Source organism: Falco punctatus, assembly GCF_963210335.1.
Source record: "Falco punctatus genome assembly, chromosome: 4".
In the NCBI taxonomy this organism is placed as follows: Eukaryota; Metazoa; Chordata; class Aves; order Falconiformes; family Falconidae; genus Falco; species Falco punctatus.
Window position 1 is genome coordinate 37,731,646 of NC_137583.1, and position 24,464 is coordinate 37,756,109.

The following is a 24,464-nucleotide window of genomic DNA, read 5'->3' on the forward strand; positions in this document are numbered from 1 at the left end:
AGGCAATCCTGATTCCACCCTCCGCTTTGGGATACATCACTGGGATTGCACACTGCTCTGAGTCTCCAAAGGACTGGAGTCAAGGCAGTTGGATTCCTAGCAGGAACTAAAACCATCAGTGTGTCAGCAACGTTGTTCTCACACCAAATCCAAAACACAACACTACACCAACTACTACAAAGAAAATTAATTCTATCCCAGCCGAAACGAGGATGGTATCCACCCCTTATTCCATACCGTTTACGTCATGCTATACTTTCCAATACATCATCACCTTTTCTGTCTTTTAATATACACACACAGATAGCACTCCCTTAGTCTACGGGCCATCCCCCTGAAAATCCATTGAGTTCATTTGGTCCATGACATTGGGCTCCATCTGTCACAACAGTCTTTCAAGGCAGGAAAGATGGTATGAGGTGTTGGATGGTTGAATCTTGAAGCCATTTTGGATTCTATCACCACTGCGCTGGTCTGGTTCCACCAAAGTTCATTCTTTGTAGTATGGCAATCGGAAGAGAGTTGCGTTCAGATCTCCAAATCCAGAGTGGTAGAGCTTGCTGCAACAAACAGCTGCATTTCTCCTTGCAGTTTCTGTCCCATTTCCCACCTCTTTTCTTTTTCTTCCACTTGATCCTTTTCTTCTTTACTAATTCCAAATTTCTTTCTTAGGGTCTTCATTTCCACCGTCTGTCAACTGCCTTGCCAAGGGTGACCAGCATTATGAAGATAATAGAACATTTATCATTTAATTTGGTTTCAAAGTTAACATCCACATTAGGCTTGCAGAGGAGGAAATATTCACACTGTTCTTTTTTTATGACTCAAAGAAAAGCACTAAGTGACGCTCAATTATTTTTGGGAGTTACTTTTATTACCACACAACCTATAAAGATGGGAACAATGGTGATTTGTGTGGTCTAAAATGATACCATGGGATGCAGGCTGCTCAGAGAATGCACATTAACAGTACAGCAACACAGAGCACCATGTTTGTTGTGGGGAATAAAATCTGAGGCAGACATAATTTGGATCATTTCTTTCCTGTATGCAATGGTTGTTTCACTCTTTTTACAGTGTTTCACTGTAAAAATAAGTAAAGCTTCTTATTAAGGGTCCAGGAATCTATGTTCACTTTCAGTCACTTCCTTCACCTACTCTTGCTTACTGCTTTGGCATGTTCCTTCAGTTTACATTCATTCCAAATGCTAAAATTATTCCTTGTATCCTGCTTCACTTTTGAAATTGTACAGTTCTTTGGATGGCTAGTGAACATGGCCTGGAGATGTCCCTGCAAAGTGTGCATGCCTTCCTCAGATTTCATAGCCCCCATTTCATTTCCCCATGCCCCCCAGATTTCATCTGGGGGACTTCAGCCTGTTGGCCAGCAGCAGAGTGCCTTCAGGTCTGGCCTGGATAAAACACAGGATGGGCAGACTGGGGCTCCAGCTGCAATTTCTACATTTTAGACAAATTGCAAGGGTATGGCTCATTCAAAAACCCTGCTTGGTTCACTGTGGTTGCTACCCCCTTCCTCCTCCCTTCCTCCTGAGCCCTTTCAACCATCCTTTGTGTAAGGTTTCTCAGCTTAAAAAACAGAGTGCTGAAGTCCCCCCTTCCCCCTCGCCATACAGATTTCAGACACATTGGTTTTGAAATACACAGTGTACTGTGAATCATTCTTAACTTGAGGCCTCCAAATTACTCAGCTCTTTGTTACAGCCTCCCACCTTAGAGACAAATGAATGCACTGTTCCTCAGCTGACTTGTCAGGAGGTGATATCTAAAGTGGCGGAGGAAAGAGCACTGTGCAGGGGAGGGAGACACGGGGGGCACCAGCACTGGCCACTGATCTCGATGACCTGGGTTCACAGATGCACCGAGGCACAAGTGCAGATGAGTTTTCTCTTCCAATTATATCCTAGCCCAGTGCTTACAAATTCTGGTGTGGCAAACCTTTGCTAAAGCAGAGAACTGCACTTGAAATGCAAAGCAGGGGGAAGAAGAAACACTACCTGTGTGATTATGTACAGACGGCTGAAGGTGAAAAATTACTGGTCACACCAATAGCTGCCCAGTTCAAGCAGAAAGCAGCGGCTCTGGGCCCTGTGCTGAACACTCCCTGGGCTGACAGCCTCCCCACCCTCTCCCAGCCACGTGTGCCTCTTGCCATCCATTGCTGCTCCACGGCTCCCCAAGCTACAGGCAGCTACCCTGTGGGTCACCCACCGACCAGACACCCTGGGCAAAGGAAAGGACAGGCTGCTGCTCTCTTCTGCCCCATCCCCAGGAGCACCCCCAACACGTGCACCCACGGCAGCCTGCAATGGCTAAATGCATCGCCTTGATTGAACAGGATGGGCCCAAAGACACCTCAGAGGTCCGTGCTTGTCTGTGCTACAGCTGACTCTCTTCTCTTTTCACTTAGCACCAAGAGGACAACCTCTATTCCATTTACACGCTTTCTCTGGAAAGTAAATACATACACATACTTATTTAAATAAAAATACAAACATACTGCAAAAAGCTCAATATAATAGTTGCAAGATGTACTATGGGAGCTCTCATCTCCAGGAGTTACTGCGGAGGAAAGCCAAAAATACTTCTTGCGTGGTCTCCTACCCCTATGCATATTGACTATGCATTGCCATAAATGCTCCCACTTGTTTACCACACAGTATATAGGATGATTTTCAGAAGTGCAATGGAAAACCAACCAAGTAAAAAAACCCCAACTAACAACAAAAAACCCAGTGATATTGTGTCATTGCATTATTTAAGCAGCAGGAGATCTTTGGGGTGTTTCCAAATACAAATAATTTTAGCAATACATTAAAATAGCCTGCATGAGTAAAACTTGATTTTTCAATTCAGGTTTTTTTTCTAAGAGTGAGAGTGGATTTTTCAGATATCAGATGAAAAGCAGTCTTTCTGAGTCAGGATCACATGCAAATATTAAAGCTCCATTAACCAGAACCCCTGGCTGTCTTTTTGCTCCAAGCCAGAACCTGAAGGAAGAGTGCCCCCCTCCTGGATGAGGAATCAGAGGTCACAGTGTTTGTAAATAGACATTTTTAGAGTTTCTTGCCTCAGTACTTAATCACCCTGATGTCCCCAACAGCACACTTGAGACCTTCAGCAGTAATGGCAATCCCGCAGCCCAGTCCCTCTGCAGAGAGGATTGCAATGGCCACCCCTTAGCACAAGGTGGTGCTGAAGAAATGCCTTAATTTAAGATGTACAGGACTTGAGAGCTCGCGGTAATCTGGATGTCAGCGTTCACCACCTGAGATTTCTAAGGCTGCTGCCCTGCTTCCCCAGCACAAATACACAACAGTGGCATATCTAAAAAGCCCCGAGCCTCTGCAGCCTGAGAGGACATCACTGACCTTTTTCTTTGGCTTTTGAAAGCTGACCATCCCTTAACATCACAAAGACCTGGGAAAGAATCAGGTCCTGTGACTAGAAGGAGCAAAAACCTGGCAGATCTTTATTTTATGGGACATCCTGTCCCATTCCAGCACTGGGAGGAGGGGACTGGAAGGACACCTGCATGTACCATCTTGAACCCTCCCTGCCTTGTGTATGTTGGCACAAAGGAGGTTGTACCACACATCATGCTGGATTGAACCAAATTAAATTAAATGACTTAGGTCAAGCAGGAGGTTTGTTATAAAGCCAGATACTAATCTCTGTTCGCCAAGATTGACCTTTTAAAACACCTGTAAGACAGGCAAATATAATGCCGATACTATGGGTGAATAAAACAAAGCAGAAAAAAATCTGTACCTCCCAAGGTTATGGACAAGTTCAACCTAGGTTTACGTGCAGCAAGTCTCGCGTTCTGCCTGCTGGTGCGTAGCTGGCTGCTAGCCTGGCCACTGCTCTGGCTCAAAATGTCGGTAATGGGCTTAGGAAAAGGTGAAATCAGAAAAGCTCCTGATAAGCTGGGTACCAGATACCTGTGCCCAACCTGCCACACTAAGCTTGAACTCCCAAGTTATGCTTAGACTGTGGCCTTCTGGAGACCTGCGAGGCTTGGGCTTAACCTGATGCTAAACCTGGCCCAAGTCCTAGCACTGACGAAGGTGGTCACATCTGACCTTGAGACCAAGTGCCTATGCAGAAAAGGATCATCCTGTTTGTTGGTAGTCGCACACAGCCCATGGACAGCCAGACAAAGGACCTTCAGAGCTGACTCCCAGTCTTCCACCAAGCCACAAAGTTCTGACTTAGTTACCATTAACAACCATTAATGCAGAGTCAGCATCTACAGAGCAGTCCCAGGAACCAGTGGTCCCTAATTATATCAGGATTGAGGCTGACCCTAAATCTCTCCCAATAGAGTAATCCAAAACCAGACAGTGTTCCCTTTGTGCACCAAAATGCCTAATCCAGCTGTTCAGAAAATCTTTGCATATGAAGAGTTTCACTGTAATTTTTTTATGACAGTATCATACAACTGGAAACCTGTTAGAAGACTCCATTCCCCATACCCTTAGGCTGTACTTGAGAAGATTTATCCATGAATACAATAGTAGCTGTTATCCAAATTTCATCAATTAAAGTGTCCCCTTGCAGCTTGGAACCTGAACTGCACTCCCTTCTCCGGCACAACCTCTTCAGGCAGGCTGACCACATGTGTTATTAAGCTTTACACACAGAAGCTTCTCCCCTTCAAATCTGCTCAGAATTCCTCTTTAGTGCAAGCACTTGCCACGCATTACATTTGAAGCATCCTATTCAGTGTCATGGTTGTGACAATGGAATTTCTCCAAGGATTAACATAGACCAGCATTCCCTGTAACCTGCTGTAAGGTGCCAAGGTTGCAACACCAGCACCTGTTAGAGACACGATGGATTTAGACACATATTTGCTGAAGTTTCACAACTGGGATTCATAGCAAACAGGGAGTAGGGAGTCCTAGTTATCGAGCCATTAAGGAGATCCTCATGTCATTCTGTCAGCCATGGAATAGCTGGAAACCCAGTATTTCAGCTGTGATGAAACTGAAGTGGGGCTGAGCTCCCCCTGCTGCAAATGGGGAGGAGATAAGTGCCTCCCCAGAAAATCTCCCAGCCCCGTGAAGTCTATCCTATCTGAGGGAGTCTTTAGCTTTGCGTTTTCAACAGAGCTCCTCAAACTCTAATAGAAGCTCGGCAGCAGCCTGTTTCCAACAGAAAGATTTTGGGTCAACTGTGTTTCTCACTGGGGTTGAGCAGGAACCCTGCAAATGCCTAAACATGAATTACATTTCCAGGCAAAATGTAAGCTGGCCAGTGTCACATTACTTACCTGCTCCTGCAGATCCCAGAGATAACTGAAAGCAGGAATGTCAGCAGCATGCACGCAGGCACAGAGGCCTGCTTCAACAGCTCCACGATGATACTAGCTTCAACGCCATCTGACTGCCAGTGGGTTAGCTTAATGGGCCCATCATCGTACCTGTCCGTCATGAACAGTACCTTACTCTTTGCAACTGTGTCAAAGATGGCAGAGAGCTTTGAAGCATCATCTGCCTTGCGGTCAGTGGAGGCAGCTGTGTCCAAAGGGGGATGCAGATGGGAAAGCATGACTTTGCGCTGGTCATAGTACACTAAGATGATTTCTTCCTCCTTAGGGTTGTTAGAGTGTTTCTGAAGAGTAGAACAGCTCCAGAATTTGCTGTTCCCCTCTTTGCTTATCTGAATCCACGGCTCATGGGAGAATATTGTCCCAAGGTCTTCCAAGAACTCACTCAGACTCTCTTCTTTCTCCTGTTTGCTGTTGCTCCATGAGCCAAGCACAGAAACATTGACTTTAGTCACTCGTTGGACTTCACTGACATACTGCTTCACCTGGACAGGAATAAAAGGGAAATGGACCACAGCAAGGATAACAGCAGAGTTCTGTTCCGAGATCCACCGGCCGATCAAAATGCCACTCTCTGCTGAGGAGCAGCATGATGGAAAGAAGACTTTAAGTACCATGGCAGCAACCCTGGAACAATGGTACACCTGTGAACAAATGCAGAAATAAAACTTGAGAATGGCAATTAAATGCAAGGAAAATCTGAGCTGACCAAAGGCACTGGGGATGAGGGCCAACCAAGTTTTAAAACAGTAAGTTCAACCACTTGCCAAACGACATTAGTGACAGCCAACAGACATACACACATCAGAGAAGTATTTAGGAGGTTCCTGACAGTCAGCAGTTTTTGAAGTGAGGGGTGGCAAGACTGGACTTTCTCAGCAAAGCCCTTCTCCAAGTCCTGGTGCAGTCTTTCATGACAGCACACTGATAAGCACAGCCCGCTGGACCAGCCAAGATTAGGAATCCATCCAGCCTCGGCTCTGACACTGGATGTGCTTGAGCACTTCCTAGAGAAGGGACATCATAGCACACCGTGATGTCTCTGGGGAACACCACCTCCTGTACTGACAATGAGATATAAGTTTATGCTATAAAGCCAGATAATGCCAGCGCCTCCTTCATCACCCACGACCCCAGAGCTGTGAGCTGTGCTCTGCAACAAACTCACTGAACAACCTTGGTCAGATCACTCATCTCCTCTTGTCTCACTCCCCTCATCTGGAAACAGAGATGGTAACTTTGTCAAAAGGGACCATAGTGATTAACTGATTGAAGTTTATGTAGTAGTTTTAATTCATTAGATACAAGATCCTAAAGAATGAAGAAGCACCTGTGCTTTATCAGTGTTCTTTACAATGTTTTTCTTCATATCATTTAAGAACACATCTCAATGGCTTTGTAAGACTTTACAAAAAGGAGCTTTGAGGCAGTTGACAATGTCTCTTTAAATAAGGTGGAGGTTTCGAACAGAAATATAATTGCAGTAAGGAAGGCGCTGGCACAGAACAGTCGGCATCCGGCACCCGTTGTCCTTTCCTGTCCTTCAGTGCTTTGTTAGAGATGTGAAAACTCTGCAGGCCCCCGAGGCTGGCTCCTCTGTGAGGGACCCAGTCAGTCGGAAAGAGGAACACAGAATGTATTTATAACACGTAGAAAGGATGTGCAAGGTGAAGGTCCCTCGTGGTTTTGGTTTTCTGTTTTTAATACAGGACAATTGATCTAGTAAATCTCAGCACCTGGCAATTTGCTATGGCATGAGGCAGTGATGGGGAAGCAGCAAAGGCGAACAATTAACCTGCTCCCAGCCCCACAGCTCCGCCAAGTACAGCGGTAGGAAATATCGGCTCACCTCACGGATGAGTTGTCAGCCCCTCGAGGCAGCAAGGTGAAGTTTCCTTGTTGAACAGCTCGCTCCTCTGATGGGCAAAGCACCACAGTTGCTGCGTTTGCAAGGAGTAATGGTTTTTTTCCCTGGAACTGAATTTTCCCTTTTACTGCAAAACTGCAAAGCACACCCCAAGACCTCCCCTCAGACAGGCATACGGGTGCTCCTGAGGGATTCTGCTCACAGCATGCTGCTGGAAGCAGAGTCTTCACAGGTGCCGAGGGCACCGAGCACTGTCCCTCGCTGTCCCACAGACCCTCCAGCCCATGGCAAGATTTGGAGGCTGCAGAGGGACTTCCATCCCTCTCTCTTTGACCAGAGGGATAAGCTTGGAGCTGTGAAGCCTGTAAGGAAGCAGGATCTCAGAAGAACCTCACATACTATGTGTTTTTCCAAAGGACTGCAAGCCTCTAGCAGAAGGAGAATGGAAGTGGAAGGGCATACCAAAGGAAGGGCATACCAAAGGAAGGGTAGGAAAATGGCAGATGTGACAGCCTGGGACTGTAAGGGTGCAGGACACCAGGCATGGGAAAGTCCAAAGACATGCAGTACAACTGGAAAACATCATCTTTCACTAGACAGTTTAATGACTATTAGACCCAAAAGGACTGAAAAAGCAAGACATCGAAGCTCATCTTTCACTTCTATTGAATTAGCTACTTAATTAATGATTCAGGTATTTTTTGATGTTTTTTTCCTCTGGAAGACCACAAAGACATCGAAGGACACATTCTATCTAGAAGAGTTGCTCCTGACACACATAGGAAACTTTGGTGAAAATCTGCTGACAGACACAATTAATTACACTGATCCTTAAAAAAGTTTGATATAAAACATGTCATTTTGCTTTTCCTTCTTTTAGAAAGACTGCGGTCTGTCCAAGGGTACTGACCAAGATATTCTTCCCTTCACTACCTCTCCTACCTCCTTGCCTAACCCATTGTTAATGAAACATTATCAGGTGAGATGACATTTGCTTCATGATTTAGCTTTAGGTTTGAAAAAGGATTTTCATTTTTTTGCCCTAAGACCTACAGACATATTCCTAGGAAAAAGGAAATAAATTATATAAATACAGGGGCTATGAAAGGCAAAATAACAGATTGAACATGTTGGGAATGTACATAAACACATATGCTCAGGAATTATTTAAAATAATATAAATTTAGCTAGAGTGATAACATTCTAGCTACAGTGCAATACCAAAATATTACAAGTGAAGTTCACCAATAACTGCATACTCTAAAAAAGTGAAATTGAGCTTGGTATTTTAAAGAACCCAGAGAAAAATGAGGAAGGTAAGTACCTGAATGGGGTTTCTCAGTATTTCTGTTTTGATTCCCAAAGCTACCACCAGTAATACTGGACAGATAACCTTTTAAAGTTGATTTTTCTATTCTTCTTTTTCCTCAAGAGATGCCACAATTGTTTCAGAGTATTGCTACAAGAGACTTCCAGTGTCTCTGCACAGCTGTCCTTCTTAAAGGTTTGTCCATCCATTGGACATTTTGAAGAATTATCAACTGACTCTTAATCCAAACATTTATTTCTTACCAAGATTTTTTTAAAGATAGCCACAGTCATCTGAGAATACTTCTTATGGAGGAGAAACACTTCTCATGTTCATGTGAGTTTTCTCTCTTACACCCTTCCCAACCTTTTAAATGAATTAAGTTTTATGCAGCTAACTACACTGGCTATAGCTCAGGTTCAATGGTACCCAAGCACATGATCTCTCCTTTGGCTGCTGCAGATATGGCAGAGAAGGCTCCGATACAATTTTCAGGCTGTACAAAATACCTTGACAGTTGAAAACCAGCCCATCAACTATTTGTACAGTGACAGGGCAGATGGTTAGTGGGGAGCTGGCCTGGGAGCTCAGGCAGCAGGGCTGGTGTTCCCAAACCCACAACCAGCCGTGCGTCCTACCTTACTCATTTCAATCGACTGTCTGAAATCTAAAGTTGACATTTTAAATGTCATCACAGTCAACAGTTTCATTGCTGCTAACTTTAACAGAAATATCCTACCAATATACTTAGTCCGTGCTCGTGAAGTGCCTAAAGCCTTGCCGACCGCTCATTTCTGCTGGAAATCCCCAGCTCTTCCCCCACTCCCCGAGATGCCACAGAGCATCAACGCAACCATCTCGCCCGCAGCAAAACCAACAGCGGACAGCGCCTAAAATGCATTAACGCAACCAGCAAACGAAGAAAGGGCCCCAGGGCTGATTCATTTCAGATCTTTAGACAGAAAAGTCGAGGTGAACAGCGGGACGCAGCCCCAGCCTCACCACGTCGGCTGCCCCACGCCGAGGGGCGCCCACCCCGTGACAGGGCCGCCACGCCAAGGGGCGCCCACCCCCCGGCAGCCCCCCCCAGCAGCCCCAGGGCCCTCGGCGGGGCTCGGGGCCGCGGGCCCGCAGCAGGCCAGCCAGGCCAGCCCGGGGCTGCGGGGCCGCCTCCCTACAAAGCCCACCAACTTGTTGCTCAGCCAGTTTTTTTGTGGTTTTTAAATGTGATCTCTGGGCATGGGTGGGCTGAGAGGCAGCAGCAGTGCGGTACTTCACCCGCCGCCCTCCCCCCGACACCCCTCGTTCAAGCCCAAGGCAGAGGTAAGCCCCCCACCCCGGCCCTCGGGCCGCCCCTAAAACGCCCGCAGGGCCCGGGCCGGGCCGCCCCCGGGCTGATGCAGCCGGTACGGGCTCCTGGCCCCGGCGGAGGGAGCCCCGGGCCGCTGAGGGCAGGCCTGCCGCCCCGCGCCCCCCGCCGCCGCTCGGACCGGCCCGCCGCCGCCTACCGCCCGCTCCGCCAGGCCGGCCGCTTCCGGGGGCTGTGCACCGCGCCGGGCCCGGCCGGCGCCGGGAACCGGGCTGCCGCGTTCCGCCCGCGCCGCTCTCCCCGTTCCCCCGGTGTTTAGGGCCGCGCCGCCCTGGAGGGGACCCGGAACCGCGGCGGGGGCTGCCCCGGCTCACCCAGCAGCGCTGCTCACCGGCGGCTCGGCCCGCGCCTTCCGCCGGGCTCGGGGATGGGCGGCGGGGCCCGGCGGGGCCGGCCGATAGGGAGCGGCGCGCCCAGCCACCAGGCGGGCCGTGCCCCCCCGTGCTCGCCGTTCCCCACCGGATCCCCTTGTCCTCACGGGACCCTGCTGTCCCCTGTCCCAAAGGCCAGGGACTCACCTTTCCTCGTGGGACCCCATTGTTCTCGTGGGACCCCGTTCTTCTCATGGGACCCTGTTGTCCCCTGTCCCCAAAAGGTGGGGACTTGGCTTTCCCCATGAGACCCCGTTGTCCTCGTGGGACCCCATTGTCCCCCATCCCCAAAAGCCAGGGATGCAGCTTTCCCCATGGGACCCCGTTGTCCCCTGTCCCCAAAGGCCAGGGACTCACCTTGCCCCACAGGACCCCGCAGTCCCCGTCCATGCCACCTCAGCGTGGCAGCAGCCTGTGGGTGCCGGTGCCCAGGCCCCCCCTATCCAGGAGTTCCCCACCTGTGTCCCAGCAGCGGGCTGGGGAGGACACTGAGGGGGTCCCACATGGAGAGGGAGAGTGGGTCAGGGGCGCAGACCCCACGGGGTGGCCCAGAGGGAAGGGTTTGGGCAGTTTTGTGTTGGGTGCCACAGAACAGGAGGTAAGGTGGGAGGAGATGTTTTTTTATGGGAGGTCCTGTGACAGGAGGGGACAGGACAGGCTCACCCCACTCCTGCAGACCCCATGGACCCCTCTGCGCTGCAGGGCTGCCCTGCTCTGCAGGGACAGGGTGGCTGTGAGGGCCCTTTAGGGCCGGGAAGGAGAGAGGGTCCTCTTGGGGCTCGACTGGCCCAAGTGGCGGTGACTGGACTCAGGTTTCAGACACCGGCAGTGCCAAGGAGTTGGGGCGGGGGGGGGGGGGGGCGACACAAGAACGCCCTCCCTCTGCCACCCCACCTTGCATGCTCTCCCTGGCCTCTGCTGATAAAGGCACCGTGTGCGGGACAGCAGCACAGCAGGTCACGCTCAGCACCAGGCCGAGGGTTGGCGTGAGCAATTCTTAGGTGCCCACATGCAATTTACTCCATGCAGTAGTTGTTGCTTCCCTGCAGAGGTCAGGAATGCAGCACAGAAGGAGTTACCTTCATTTTACCGTTCTCCTGAATCTCCTGCAAGCCCAGCGTGCCAGGGAGAGCACGGCTGCCAGCTCCACCTGCCCTCACCGCTTCCCGTTGTGCTCTGGCATCAGGAGCAGAACCGCGGCCGCATGAAAACGGTGTGCAGGGAGGAGAAATATTTATATTATCTTTGCAAAAACACACAAGATCTCAAGGGCGGGGTGGTGAGTTTGCTGAGGCACCAACGTGTGGCCAATTCTGATCAGCTACTCTGGCGGGTCCAAGAAACTCCGAGCTGGTCTAGTCCTTCCTTCTGCCATCTGGAGAAGCTGGAGGGCGATAAGGCAGTCAAGTATGGGGACAATGCCTGGCTGTGGGAGCAGTGGAGCTCACAGCCCACCAGCAGACCCACAGCTCAGCGGGGCTGCAGTGGAATGAACCCCAGTCCCTGCCTAGCTGTGAGGCTGGGGTCACTGTGTCGTTCCCTGGGGCTGGCAGGGCCGTAAGGGGACCTCACACAGTACTTAAAGGCTTTGATGCAGTTCTCCCCTGTGTCTGCCACAAAGAGGTGCCCAAAGGAGGAGCAAGCCACACCGGCAGGCCTCCGCAGCCCTGTGGACACCAGGCAGATGGGAGCCCCATGCTCTGGGAACAAGTGGACTGTACGGTGCTGCTCGTCTGCCACCAGGATGCTGCCGTCCACGTCAGCACAGACCCCGGCTGGGTTGCCAAACTGGTGTCCGTATTTTCTGCTGAGGGAGCAGAGGAGCTTACGGCTGCTTGTGAAGACCTTGACATCTCCGCACTCCTCGCTTACCACAAAGCCTCCACTGGGCGCTGGGCTGACATAGCGAGGTCCCTGCAGGTCAGGGACTGAGTGGATATTGAGCATCTTGAAGGCATGGTCCAGAGCAAAGCTGTGGACTTGGCCTTGTGCATAGTCTGCTACCAAGATCTTGCCCATGGAGTCTACTCCAATACCCCTGGGGGAACCAACCTTTCTGATCCGTATCCATTCCCCCTTGGAAGGGCTGGTGTGAGGGTTGAACACCCAGATGGCTCCATTCATCATATCGGCTACAGCCACCATTCCCATCCGAGTTACAGTCACACCTTCTGGCAAAAAAGTGCTGCTTGTCTTCCCTGTTTGCCAGCAGGGCAGGGACCGCAGCGTTTGGCCTGTGCTGCTGAGGACATGGACCCAGGGAGCACTCTCAGCTGTCACATAGATGGAGCCATCCAGGGAGCAGTGGATTCCACTTACTCCCCCATAGCGGCTGCCAGTGGGGTTGGGGATCCGCTGGACCAGGTTGTTCTGGCAATAGTGGAGGAGGTTCTTAATATTGTCCAGATCTCTACACAGGCTTTTGGCCTTATCTGCTAGCTGGTGGACTTGGTGCTGTGTCACCATGCCCATGCCACGCTGGCTGCTCAGCAGCGGGCTGGCTGTCTGGAGCGTGGCCGTTGACTTCAGCTGGAGGGTGTATATGGTTTTCAGAAGCTTCTCCTTTTGCTGGCTGGTCTCCAGAGCGTAGTCCATGACGAATCTCTTGTCCCTGTTTGGGGGAAGCAGTAGGACTGTTACCATCCCTGCCTGCTTCTGTGTCTGGGGACATGATCTGAGCGCAGGTGCTTGCTGTCTACCCAGGGCCAAGGTGTTGGTACTAGTCTGGATTCACACCGATGCAACAGAGACCAGATCTCAGCCCTGCTGGCTAATTACATGCTCAGGATATAAAGACAAACAGGGACCATGGCACAAAAATGAGTCAGCAAGCTGGTTCTGCAGCTGGAGGAACCAGCCAAAAAGGTCCATCAGTTTTGATAGCGTGGCTGGTGCCAGATCTGGCCTGAGGATTTCTGCGTGAAGGAGAGCTCTGTGTGTAAGCACACTGACTGGCAACTCCACCTCTCCAGTTCCCAAGATCAGTGGCTTCTCTCAGGCCTTTAATGCTTCCTAACCCTATTTTCTGTAAGCCTCATCTCTCCAAACCATGCTCAGTCCATGCTAACACCTGAGACACTGAGGATGACTATTCCTCTCCTCCCACATGGCTCAGATGTCACACTTGGTCAGGGTCTTTACTAAGGACAGCCCCCTCCCCATCCAAATAAGTTATTCCTGAAACAGCCAGCAACTTGTCAGGAAGAAAGGAGGTACTGCTCTGAAGGACACATTCAACTTACATGATTTTTTCAGACACAAGAGCCACAATAACTACAATTTTTTTTTGTCCTCCTGTTTTAAAACCATAAGGAATGAACGAGCCCCCCAAAAGGCAGAGCTAACAGCCCAGCTTTGCTGTGTGCTCCCTGGGGGCTGGCTGGACCACAGCACGTAGCACGCAGCCAGGAGCTGGTAAGAGAAATGTGGCCTCATGTAAGTTCCTGGAGAGGCAGAAGTTAACTCCGCTTTAAATGTGATTATAATGGATACACTTGGCTGTTCAGAGTTGTTTGCAAGCCACCGCTCCACCTTTGTCACCTTGTGTCCCATTATTGCCTGGTGTCATGTGCTCTATACTGCCTGCAAAGGTAACGCTTCCCCAAAGCACAGCTGAAGGGAGCTGTGCTGGGCTAAGGCATAAGAGCGCACATTGTCCTTCCCCTGTCAAATACCGCGACTGTCTGAAAATCACCCCCTGAATACCTGCAGAGCTATCAAATGCAAATACATGATAGTGGGGATGAGTGTGAATACGGCAGGAATCCAGTTTCTGATGGTTTTGGGGCCTGGGAACAACTTTGCCACCTTCCCCAAAGTGGCCGTGCTTTGTGTTTGGCAGCAGAGACCTGCTCGGTGGAAGCAAGCCCTCCGCTGCCCCCCGTGACTGCTTGTTGGGGTGCTCCTTCAGAGCGGGACAGAATTCAAAATCCAAGAAATTGGATTTTACAGGTGAGGAAACTGAGTCACCGCCAGGGAGCCAGTGTGGCAGCCACCACACACTCAGCACCAGAGTGCCCACCGTGCTTCCTGGGCGCTGAGCACCCACAGCTGCCATCAGACCCACGGTGGTGTGTCCTGAGCCTTGGATCATTCATGGGTCTAAGCCCAGAAAGAGGGCCCTGACACTGTCCCCAGCACAGCTCAGGCCAACGACTGATGTGTGACCACGAGCCCAGCCCAACAGATCTGGTACCTCTGTTCTGATGCCTTGGGGGCTGCCTGTCCTTCCCTGGCGGTGCTGCCCTCCCACCGGCTCCGTCCTGCTCCCTTGCTGGGCTCAGGGCAGCAGGGCTGAGCGATGTTGTGTTGTTAGTGACGGGCAATTGCCCTTGAGTCTGGGTAAACACAAAAGCTCCTTCTGCTGACAACCAGAAGCAGCGAGACCAGGGCTGATATGCTTGGTTTTTATTCCCTGCTGGTCTCATGCCCAGAGAGAAGGTGCCTTTTGTCCAGGATCTCTGGCCCATCTACCCACCCCTGCCAGAGGGAGGAGAAGCCCTCTGAGGAGAAGAAGGGACCATGTGGGGCTTTTATGTAGAGGTAATGAGGCTGATTTGCTGAACCTAACCCTGAGTATGAGACACAGCTGCTGGGGTGGGACGGGGACACTTTCACATCTTGAATCAGGGCTCCTGCCTTGTCTGACCTCTGCTTCACTGTCTCAGCGTGTGCTCCCAGCCTGGGCACTGTGCGGCTGTGTGCCTCAGTCCCCCTGCTTGCGAGAAGGGGACGGGTGATTTTTGCCATGTCAGGCTTTGAGGTCCAGCGATGGAGAAGCTCTAGGAAGAGGCAGATCCGCCGGGACTCCTGGGACAGCCCCCTCACCATCTCTATGCTGCTCAACCCTGGCCATGTGTGGAGTTGGCGGTGACATTTATCAGTCCAGCTGAAACAAAGAGGGTCAGGAGCAAAAGCAGAGTCAGCCGGGACCAGCCTGCCCCCCCTCCCCGGCAGTGCCTGCTGGCAGTGCTCAGCCCACCCTTGCCCGCAGAGAGCTCAAAGCACCCACCTCAAACCTGGCCAAGGAATGAAAAAGCTTGTGTCTGTTCTGTACCCAGATGGGCCAAAGGTAAATGAAGTTTGGATCAGACTTCCCCCACCTTTTGGCGTGCTTGGAGGGGCTGCGTGTGCCTGGCCCTTTGGACGAAGGAAGCGAGTTGGGGTCTGGCTGGCTGCAGGAGCTGCGGGATGGGGATCTGCCTCTGGAGCCCCAGGGCTGGGCGCTCCTCTCTTGGTGTTTAGGGCCCTTCTGGTCCTGTATCAGCGTATCCCCAAAGCGCAGTCTGGGAGGCTGCTTTCAGACCTATTACCAGCCAAAATTACAAAAATAACTTGACATGACAAGCGTCGGGGCCACTCCACCCGAGCCTCAGCAGGACAGTAGGCAGCTTCAAAAACCATCTCCCAGGGCAACAGGGTCTGACCTTTTGTTTTGCTGTTGTGTGCTCCATCACCAGGATAAACAAACACAGCCTGGCCCTGGGGCTCCCGTTCACCTTTCCAGGACTGTGGCTCTGTCACAACCTGTTTGAAAGCCATCCCCGGACCGCAGGAGATGCCTGTGTCATGGCAGGGCCCTGGCACAGCCCATGCCCACACCGACACTGAAAGCTGCTGGGTTCAAGGACGAGGGCATGGTCAGGCTGCCGGCACTGGGGTGGACCAAAGGGAAGAGAGTTTGGGTCCAGTTCAGGCTTTCCTGGAGCACATAACTTGCAGGTATTAGTGGTGAACTTCTCCCCTTGCAGCTTTTCCTCCCCTGGCTCAGGGACAGCTTGCTTGAGTGTCCAGAAGGGACGTGCAAGCCGTAGGTCTCTGCCAGTCCCCGTGCCCAGGGAGACAGGCACGACACCTACCTGGCACTGTGCATGTGTGCAGAGAGCCAGCGGGAGATCCCATCGGACAAACCAATGTCATTGCCTACCTAATCACAGACTTGTGGAAAAAAACTTGAACCCATCCATCAAGAATATTTCCCTATCTAGAGCACGCTGCCACGGCTGGGGAGAGGGTTGGGGGGACACGGATGGCCACATTGTCAATGGAGTGTTAATTGTCATGGTGCAAAGAAACCCTCATGTAGCTCAGGTCCATGCTGGACACTGGAGCAGCCCAGCCCTGAGGGTCCCAGCAGCCCCCGGCCTGCCCCAGACCACCGTCAGCACAGGGACATTTAGTCCAAGGCTCTGATTTTTTGCTGGGAGCAGAAGCGGGTGGCTGTGGGGACGAAGCAGGGCGGTGGGCAGGTGTCCGGCTGGCTGGGGCTGGACGCGGGCTTGTGGTTGCAGATGCCAGGCAGCTCTGTCTGTCCGAATAATCAGGGCGGTGATTGGCACTAATCAAAAAGATGCAAAGCACCGCGTGTGCATGTGTGTGAGTGTGCAACAGAAACTGTTGTGAGAGATTTTGGTGGGAAGCTGGAAAATCTGCTGCACAGCCACATACAGAGAACACGATCACCAGCCTGAGCAGAGCCCCCATCCTGGCTGCACTCCCCCACTGTGCCCAGCTGGGGACACACAGGGGGCTGGGGGCGACACTGGGGGACAGTGCTCTTGGAGCCTGATCCCCCATGCAGGCTGGGGCTGGGCCTCCCTAAACCCTGTTACATGGAGATGAGAGTGGGAACTCAACTCCTTTTCAGGCATCACAGAAATCCCTCCAGGAAGGAAAGTTGTAACTAATCTGGTCCCTAAAACTGCCCTGGCACTGTCCTCTGGCCAGCACGGACACCCTGGCATCCCCACTGCTGGTTAGCTAACCCATGGAGAAGATTCTCCAGGGTCTGATAAGGGCTCAGCTGACGCCTTGGCTTCTCCCTTGCTCTGTTCCTCCTCCACAGCCTCCCACTCTCGCCAGGCTCACAAGAGGATTAGGAAGTTAATCCTCTTTGAGACATCAAGCTCCCTGTTGAGCCTGACTGAAAGGGCCAAAAGCTGCGAAGCACAGCGGGGTGCTGACACAAAGCCCCTCTTCTGCCAGCAGCAGTCCCCTGGGCGAGTCCCAGCTGGCCTCGGTGGCAGCATCTCTATTGCCACCCCCTTCGCCACCCACCCCAGGCATCCGCCTGTCCCCAGAGCCGTGGGAGCCAGGCAGTGGTCCCACCAGGCTGGCTCCCTCCATCTCGCCCTGGCCTGGCTCCTGCAGCCTCTCCATGCTGGCTCCAGGGCTGTGGTGGGAGGGAAGTGAAGCATTGCCCTGTCCTGGCAGGGGACAGCATCCCAAAGCTGGATGGGAATGGAGAGGTGAACAGGAGCTTTCTGCAAACACAGTCCCATGCTCAGCCTGGTGTGGAGGGGTCTGGGGGTCCAGGGGTACTGCTGAACCCCAGGGGCATGGGTATTACTGGAAAGCTATGTGCCAGCTACATCCCGTTACGGACAGTACTGGGCGTTTTGGTCTTCCAGGAAGGGTTGCTCCAGCCCTTGGCGAGGAAGCGTGCAGGCTGGTGTGCTGGCGTGCTGCAGGCTGGTGGGCACTGGCTGCAAACAGACAAGGAAGCAACTGCACTTTCTGCTCCCCCTTCCTACCCAAACCACGAACTGCCTGCATCCTTCGGTACCCCACACCTAAAATTAGGGAGGAACTAACAGTGGCTGTGGGGGGTTGACCCCCTGCAGCTCCAGAGCTGGGAAGATGATGTGGGCATTTTGGCTTTGCAGCGGCTGCTGCCTGGGTTGGGGCAACCAGGGCTGCCCAGGCACCGTATCTGCCAGTGCTGGCACTCCAGGGTGTTCAGGCAGCTTCCTTTCTGCCTTGCAGGAACGCTTTGACCCTCAGCATCTTCCCCTGCCCCCCAAGGGTGCAGCAGTGGGGAGCACCCAGCCCTGGTGCCTCGGCACAGCTCAGCATCTCCCACATTGCCCCGGCCTCAGCCAGCGCGGGCCCCTCGCCTGCATCCTCCAGGCAGGGAGTGGGCAGGCAAGGCAGGAGCTGATCCAACATCACTGCCAGCCGGGATCTCCCCCCGCCTCAGCCTGCTGCGCCTAAGGGAAACCCTCTCCTCCTTCAGGGAGCATCAGCCCTGGTGAAAGCCAGAGGGATTTTCTCGCCAGCCCCAGCTCTTTTAAGTACTTAAACCCTCAGTGCTTCCCTCTGTGGGCCTTTGATCCAACTCCAAAGCTAGAACAGTTCTGCCCTGGGCAAACACCCAGGGAAAGGATCCATTTGGAGGCATCCAGGAGCAGGGCAAGGAAACCTCCAATTGCAATAACAGATGGGCAGGGGGAAAATGCAGCAGGGAAATTTTGTAGCTTTTTGTACTCTTTTTCCTCACTTAAAGCTGAGGAGATGGGATAGGTGCTCCTCCGCACTCATCTGCACCGGCTGCACGCCACGGGGGGGATGGAGAATGCAGCCTCTACCTGAGCAGCTCCAGAGCTGCAGCCCCTGGCACTGCCCTGCAGGTCAATGTTCATGGCTGCTGGGGGCTGGAGCATTCACAGCAAGTCACACTGCGGCAGTGTCCTGGCAGAGCCAGGGGACAGTCACCAGGGCATGGCAAGATGGCTGGAGGCAGTGATGCCACCGCGGTGGTGTGACAAGAGCGGTGAGGAGCAGTAGTGCTGCTGCCACAAACAGCTGGGACTGGAGGATCCAAGGTGATCCACAGGCAATGCGTGGAGTGATGTCTTCTGGGCTGCCTGAGCTCCGCTCCTCTTCCTCCCACAGGGAGGATCCCAGGAGGATGAGGAGGACTCGTGATTCCTCCAGAAGAGCTGCAGTTTGGGGGAGAGCAGGCGGCGGTGTGGGCTGGGCTGTCTGTCCATGGGGCTGCATTGCCCTTGCAGATCAGCCCCCTGCCAGGTCTCAGCACATCTGTGCTGCTCCCCTGGTGTGCCACCAGCCCTGAGGGTGACATCTCTGCCTCGAGGGCACTCAGCACCCTCCCCTGCTCCCTCTTAGTGCGCAGATGCTGCCAAGAAAAGGGAGGGACAAGGCCGGGAAGAGGACTGAGGAAGAGACAAAGAGAATGGTGTTCCTCCTGGCACTGCTAGCATCTTCTAGGACACTTTGCCTGGAGCTTCTGAAAACAACACTGCTCCTTACTTATGGTCATGGGGCAACTCCTGCCGGCATGCAGGCATTTGGCAGAAATTAAACCTTGCATGCTTTTCCCTAGGTGGGCAGTGCAAGGTGGGCTGGGACAGGCTCCCTGGGATGATGGTGACCCTTTTGGGACAATTCCTGATTTGTCTTCCCAGCTCCAAAGTCCTCCCAACCTGGTCTCTCTGCCTGCCCTTGGCTCACAGTTGGAGAGCACATGTTGCGCTCAGCCCTGCCACCGCTGCAAAGCCGGTTCATTACCTCTCCCCTGCCTGAGACAGCACAATTCTGCTCCAGGTTGTCTTTGCAGCTTCACACATCTACTCAGAAATCTCCTGGCCGACCTTGGCCCTTCTTTAGTCCACGTTTAGTAACTTTCCACTGCTTCAAGCTCTGGCTTGCCTGCGTTGGGGTAAGAGAAAACTGGTTGTGCTGGGCAGGAACCACTTCTCCTCCCCAGCTGGTTCCACCTGGTAGCCCACCGTTACGAGTGAGTGCCCAGCTCCCCAGCCCTGCTGCAGGTGGGTTGCAGGATGCACCAGCACAGCCGGCCAGGCAAGAGGCAGCAGGCAGGGCATCTCAGTGCTTGCCTTCCCCCTGTCATTTCAGCCACAGCCTCTGCAATCCATGTGGTCCCAAATCTCTCGGATATACCCCACTCAGCTGTGGGTTGCTGTGTGCAAAGGGTTAACTTGCCCTGGCATCAAGCATGTCCCGGTTTCTTGGTGCCCCAGCAAGCACCCTGCCACTTCATGGCAGCACCCTGTTCCTTTGAACATGGGGTGGGGTCTACCCCATCTTTTACTTGTGGGCAAACCCAAGGCTGTTGCAGCTCTGTCCCTTGGACCCTGATTTCCCCTGCCAGGCGATGCCCACCGCAGCCCCTGCCACCCTCTATGCAGCCTGGGGACTGTGCCTCTGCAGTGACTGTCCTGTGTCAGGACAGGATTTATCCCCAATATTTGCCGATGGCCTTTTGCCACCAAGCTGGGGAAACTGGGAAGATGCGACATTTTCGTGGGGTCTTGTGGGATGTTCTCACCTAGTTCTCAGGGCTGCCCTGTTCACAAGAAGCACCCTGGTGTGACGTCCTGCCACCTTCCCCACAAACTGTGGCCCTGTCCCTGTGTCCTGGGGTGCCTGCCTTGCCCCCGTGCTGTATCCCCTTGCTGTTGGCCCTGGCAGTGCATCAAGCCGGAGCTCACAGCCACACCAACGTGGCTGGAAAACTGGTTGGGGATGCAGCAAAACCACCTTCGGTGTCCTCCACTCTCAGCTTATCTGGGGCCACGTCCTTGTGCTGATGGGATGAGGAGAGCAACAACCTCCCCTGTTACAAGGAACCTTGAAATCTTGTTCCTTCCACTGCCTTCCCAAGATAAGCCTTCCCCGAGGGTTTGTTTATTAGGAAACTTCCCCCCCCACACCCCAATCGCAGACCTCTCCTTTGCTCTTGAACCCGGAGGAGAAGGAATACTTGAGCAGGAGCAGCTGTACCCACCTGGGGTTAGAAACCCATAAAAGTTGTGCAGGTCCATTGACCAGGAGCTGCTGGGCTCCGAGCTGTGCTGGGGACCTGCTGTGACCCCATGTCCCCCCAGCCCTGGGAGCAGGGGGGCTTGCTGGCCTTGGCAGGCAGGGGAGGGATTTGGCTGGGTCCTCCAGCTGTCGATTGGGGCTGGTCTTGGCTTGGCAGGAAAGTGGGGGGGGCATGCAAGTAGGGGGACTTTGGTCAACCATGACCAAGGAAGATGGCTATCGGGTGGTTCTACCATAAAGGGCAGGTAATGGCTCACCATCAGATGCCTTTAGGGTGACCAAATAGCCGTGTAATGGGCCCTGTGCTGGAGTGGGCTGAGGGCCCCCGAGGGTGCAGATTGCAGACTGGATAAGCCACCCAGGTAGTTCAACTCCCATCCATTATTTAAATGCAAAGGTAAATGCTTTCATCTTTTCAACTGGAATGGTGCCACCAGCTCAGCCACCTCCTGAAGGTCCCATCCTGCTGGCCTTCAGACAGGAGTCCCTGGGCAGGAGACTGCCCTGGACAGCCATGGCAGGGCAGAGAGGGGAGCCGTGCCCTCTGTGGGGTGCCACCAGCACACCTGGGGACAGGGTGCAAAGGCTGAGGAGTGGCAGGGTGGCCCTGGTGATGATGCATTTGGCCAGAGCAGGCAGGGCTTCCCGGAGAGGACAATAAAGCAGAGAGCAGCACCTCCCGCTTGGAGGTTTTTCCTTTAATGGTTTGGTTTTGTTTTGTACATTCGTAAAACTGTGAACAATAAATACTGTGTGGTCAGCCTCCACCTTCCACTTGCCCCCTGGCTTCCTGCGGAGGTGAGGGAGACCGTGAGCAACGTGGCGAGGGCTGCTGGCGCTGGCTCGGCTCGTGGGAGAGGTGCCTGGCTCACAGCGTGGGCACCATGGAGCAGGGCAGCATCCCGGCTTGGGGTGGCAGGAGGGAGTCAGCGGCTGGGGAGGGAAAGGTGGCTGGTGTGCAGGCAATATATCAGCTAAAAGGGGGTGAAAGGCAGCACTGCCTGGTGGTCTGGGCACAGCTCTCCTGCTGAAGCCCAGGGCTGCTGGTCACAGAGCTCAGCTGCCCCTCTGGTGTCTCGGGCCTCCAAGGTGCCCAGGTTCAGATGGGGATCACCTAAGAAAAGCAGTGCGATGCTCGGGGCTGGGAGGAGGTAGGGCTCCCTGGTGGGTGGTGGGACCTACATGTCTTTTTGTTCCTTAGAGGAGGTAACAGCCAGGTGGGCAGGGAAGGATGTCATGGGAAAACAGGGCTCCAGCTTCTTGGCTGTGCCTGTGGGTGCCCTGCTGTGCGCTGGGTGAGGGTCCCAGCATGAAAAATGCACAGAGAAGCTGGTGTGGGGGAGAGTGGGGAACCCTGAGGTACAGGGATGGGGAGGTGCTGGCAGGGGGGGGTGGCAGCTGCCAGGGCTGTGTGAGCTGGGGAGGGTCGGGTGGCAGAGGGGCATGGGGTGGCAGAGCAGAGAAGGTTGGCAGAGGGGTATGGGGTGGCAGAGAGGAAAAGGGTAGCAGAGAGGCACAGGGTGGCAGAAGAGGCTGGAGAGAGACTGGCAGGCTGTTGGGGGTGGGTAGAGCAAGCAAGGTGCTTGGTCTGGTGGGGGCTGCTGCGCTGATGGTGTTATGGCATCCCAAGGCCACAGCATTTATTCAAACCCAGGAAGAAGGGCCCAGTGCCACCTCCCCTGGGCTCTGGGATCGAGGGTTCTGCACCCAGACTCTGGGGTCTGTTCTGGCTGGGTCTCATGAACTTCACTTGGGTCTTGTGGGGCCAGGGCTGTGCTGGGAAGCAGCAGGACATGGCCCATCAGGAAGATTGGGAGCTGGCTCAGGAGGGTTATGGTGCTGAGCTGAGCATCTCTCTGTCCCTCCCCCCACTTTTCTCTAAAAAGACCAATAACTGTGCATGCCTGTGTACCCTAAGCAAAGTCCTTGAGTGAGAAATAAACCCCTTTGATGATGTGGAAGCTTTGTCCAGCAAGCAATCATGTGGGAAGAGCCAACTCTTCCTGTTGTCTGGGCCCATCGAAGTACTTGGGAGTGCCGGGTCCCACGTGCTGGCTTGTCACTCGCCATAGGATTGTCCGCTTTGTGCCCAGGGAAGAGCCAGCATCTAAAGCTCCCTGGCTGTGCTGTGTAGGTCCCTGATTTGTGGCTTTTCTTGATGTTGTCTTTGTCCTGCCCCCCTGCCCCCACGACCCCCATCTCAGCTCTTCTCATTGCAAAGAACAAGTCACCAGCAAGTTGGTGAAGGCCCTGGGTGCTAACAGGAGAGCCCACCGTGTCCCAGGCAGGGAGTGTGGCTGGGAGAGGAAAAGCTGCCTGGCTTTTCCAGGCTGAGGAGAGCACATTATACCCGCACAGTGGGAGGGAGTCCAAGAAATCCTGGCCCAAGCATGGGGAGATCCTGAGCCAGAGCAAATGCTGCTCAGCAGGGCGGTGGGGGACAGGGAGGTGTGACTGCCCTGCAGTGGGTACCAGCCTGCCCTACAGAGGCCAGAGCCCCCACCGAGCATGGGGACAAGGTGACATTTTGGGAAGGCCAGCGCTCATCCTGCAAGCAGCAGGCTTGCCTGGGTGGTTGGCTTTCTGATGCTCTGGCTGAGGGGGGACCACTCAGCATCGTTCCAGCTTGGGACAGGCCAAGTTTGTCCCTTCACAGTTGTTTTTAGGGTCTTTGCCCCTTCAGCAGTGGGGTTTGTGGCAGCATCGTCTCACCCATTTTGTTGTCTCATGTGTCATAATTTGGGGGATTAGGACCAGTGGGCAGGAGCTCATGGGAGCTGTACTCTGCAGGATCGGGACCTTTGTGAAGAATGTGCATCATGTCTGCATGGGGAGAGCCCATCGAGGCAGCGGGAGGGAAGGTCCTTTCTGTATAAAGGCAAAAGGAGGAGCCGAACGCTGGGGGACCTGTGGGCAGGAACAAGTCCCCACACGTGGCAAATGCCCTTGGTGGGAGAGCTCAGGACCCAGATGTGTCACTGTGGCAAGGTGGCTCCTGTGTCATCTTGTCATTGTGGCTGGGGGGATGTCTCCACAGTGCGGAAAGTGCTGGGCCTCCGGGTCAGTCCAGCTGAGCATCCGCTTCTCTTCTGTGACCCTCAAGCCACCACGTCTTTGCTTTGTACAAGGTGACAGCCACAGCCTGTTTGAGCACAGCCGAGACTGGACTGAGGCTTGGCCCTGCAGATACCCTCTCTGTGGTCCCTCCGCAGCCCACAGACTGTGGGAGCTGGGCTGCTGAAGTCCCTGAGTGTCTCTGATTAGAGGGCTGGCTGAGCCTCCTGCGGAAAGCTTGGAGGTTTTTGCAGTTTCTTTTTTTGCCTCCTAGTGACTTCCCTTTCAAAGGGAGTTCCAGGACTAGGGAGCTGAGGCTGTGGAGCATGCAGAGCCCAGGAGCACTGTCCTTGGCGCTGGGGTGGGACAGGGACCGTTTTTTTACACCTTGTGGAGTCAGCTGGGGGAGCTAGCTGGGACCCCACGCAACATGGCCCAAGCCAGGCAGTGGTTAGGCTTTCATCCATGGGGAAGAGGGGGAGCGGAGAGGTGGAACACAAGGAAGGTGAAGAATGAGGTGGTCAGTGAGATCCAGGAGCTTTTGAGCAAGGTGG

General features: G+C 53.5%; 1 protein-coding gene across 8 annotated transcripts in view; it reads right to left on the reverse strand.

The window, feature by feature from the left end:
- PIGQ (phosphatidylinositol glycan anchor biosynthesis class Q) overlaps positions 1-11,463 on the reverse strand; it is a 39,022-nt gene extending 27,559 nt beyond the window's left edge. For 2 of the 8 annotated variants that reach the window (XR_013928108.1, XM_080387374.1), the window contains exons 1-2: positions 10,213-10,325; positions 5,297-5,997 (exon numbers count right to left, since the gene is read on the reverse strand). Coding sequence is in view for 6 of the 8 variants with exons in the window: in XM_080387374.1 (XP_080243500.1) it covers positions 5,297-5,970 (674 nt within the window). In the remaining 2 variants the exon portion in view is untranslated. Of the gene's footprint in view, positions 1-5,296; positions 5,998-7,202; positions 9,831-10,037; positions 10,171-10,212; positions 10,327-10,626; positions 11,052-11,348 lie in introns of those variants that run through there. The other 6 variants (XR_013928109.1, XM_080387376.1, XM_080387375.1 and 3 more) reach the window with 6 other exon arrangements.
- Between the last annotated feature and the right edge of the window lie 13,001 nt (positions 11,464-24,464).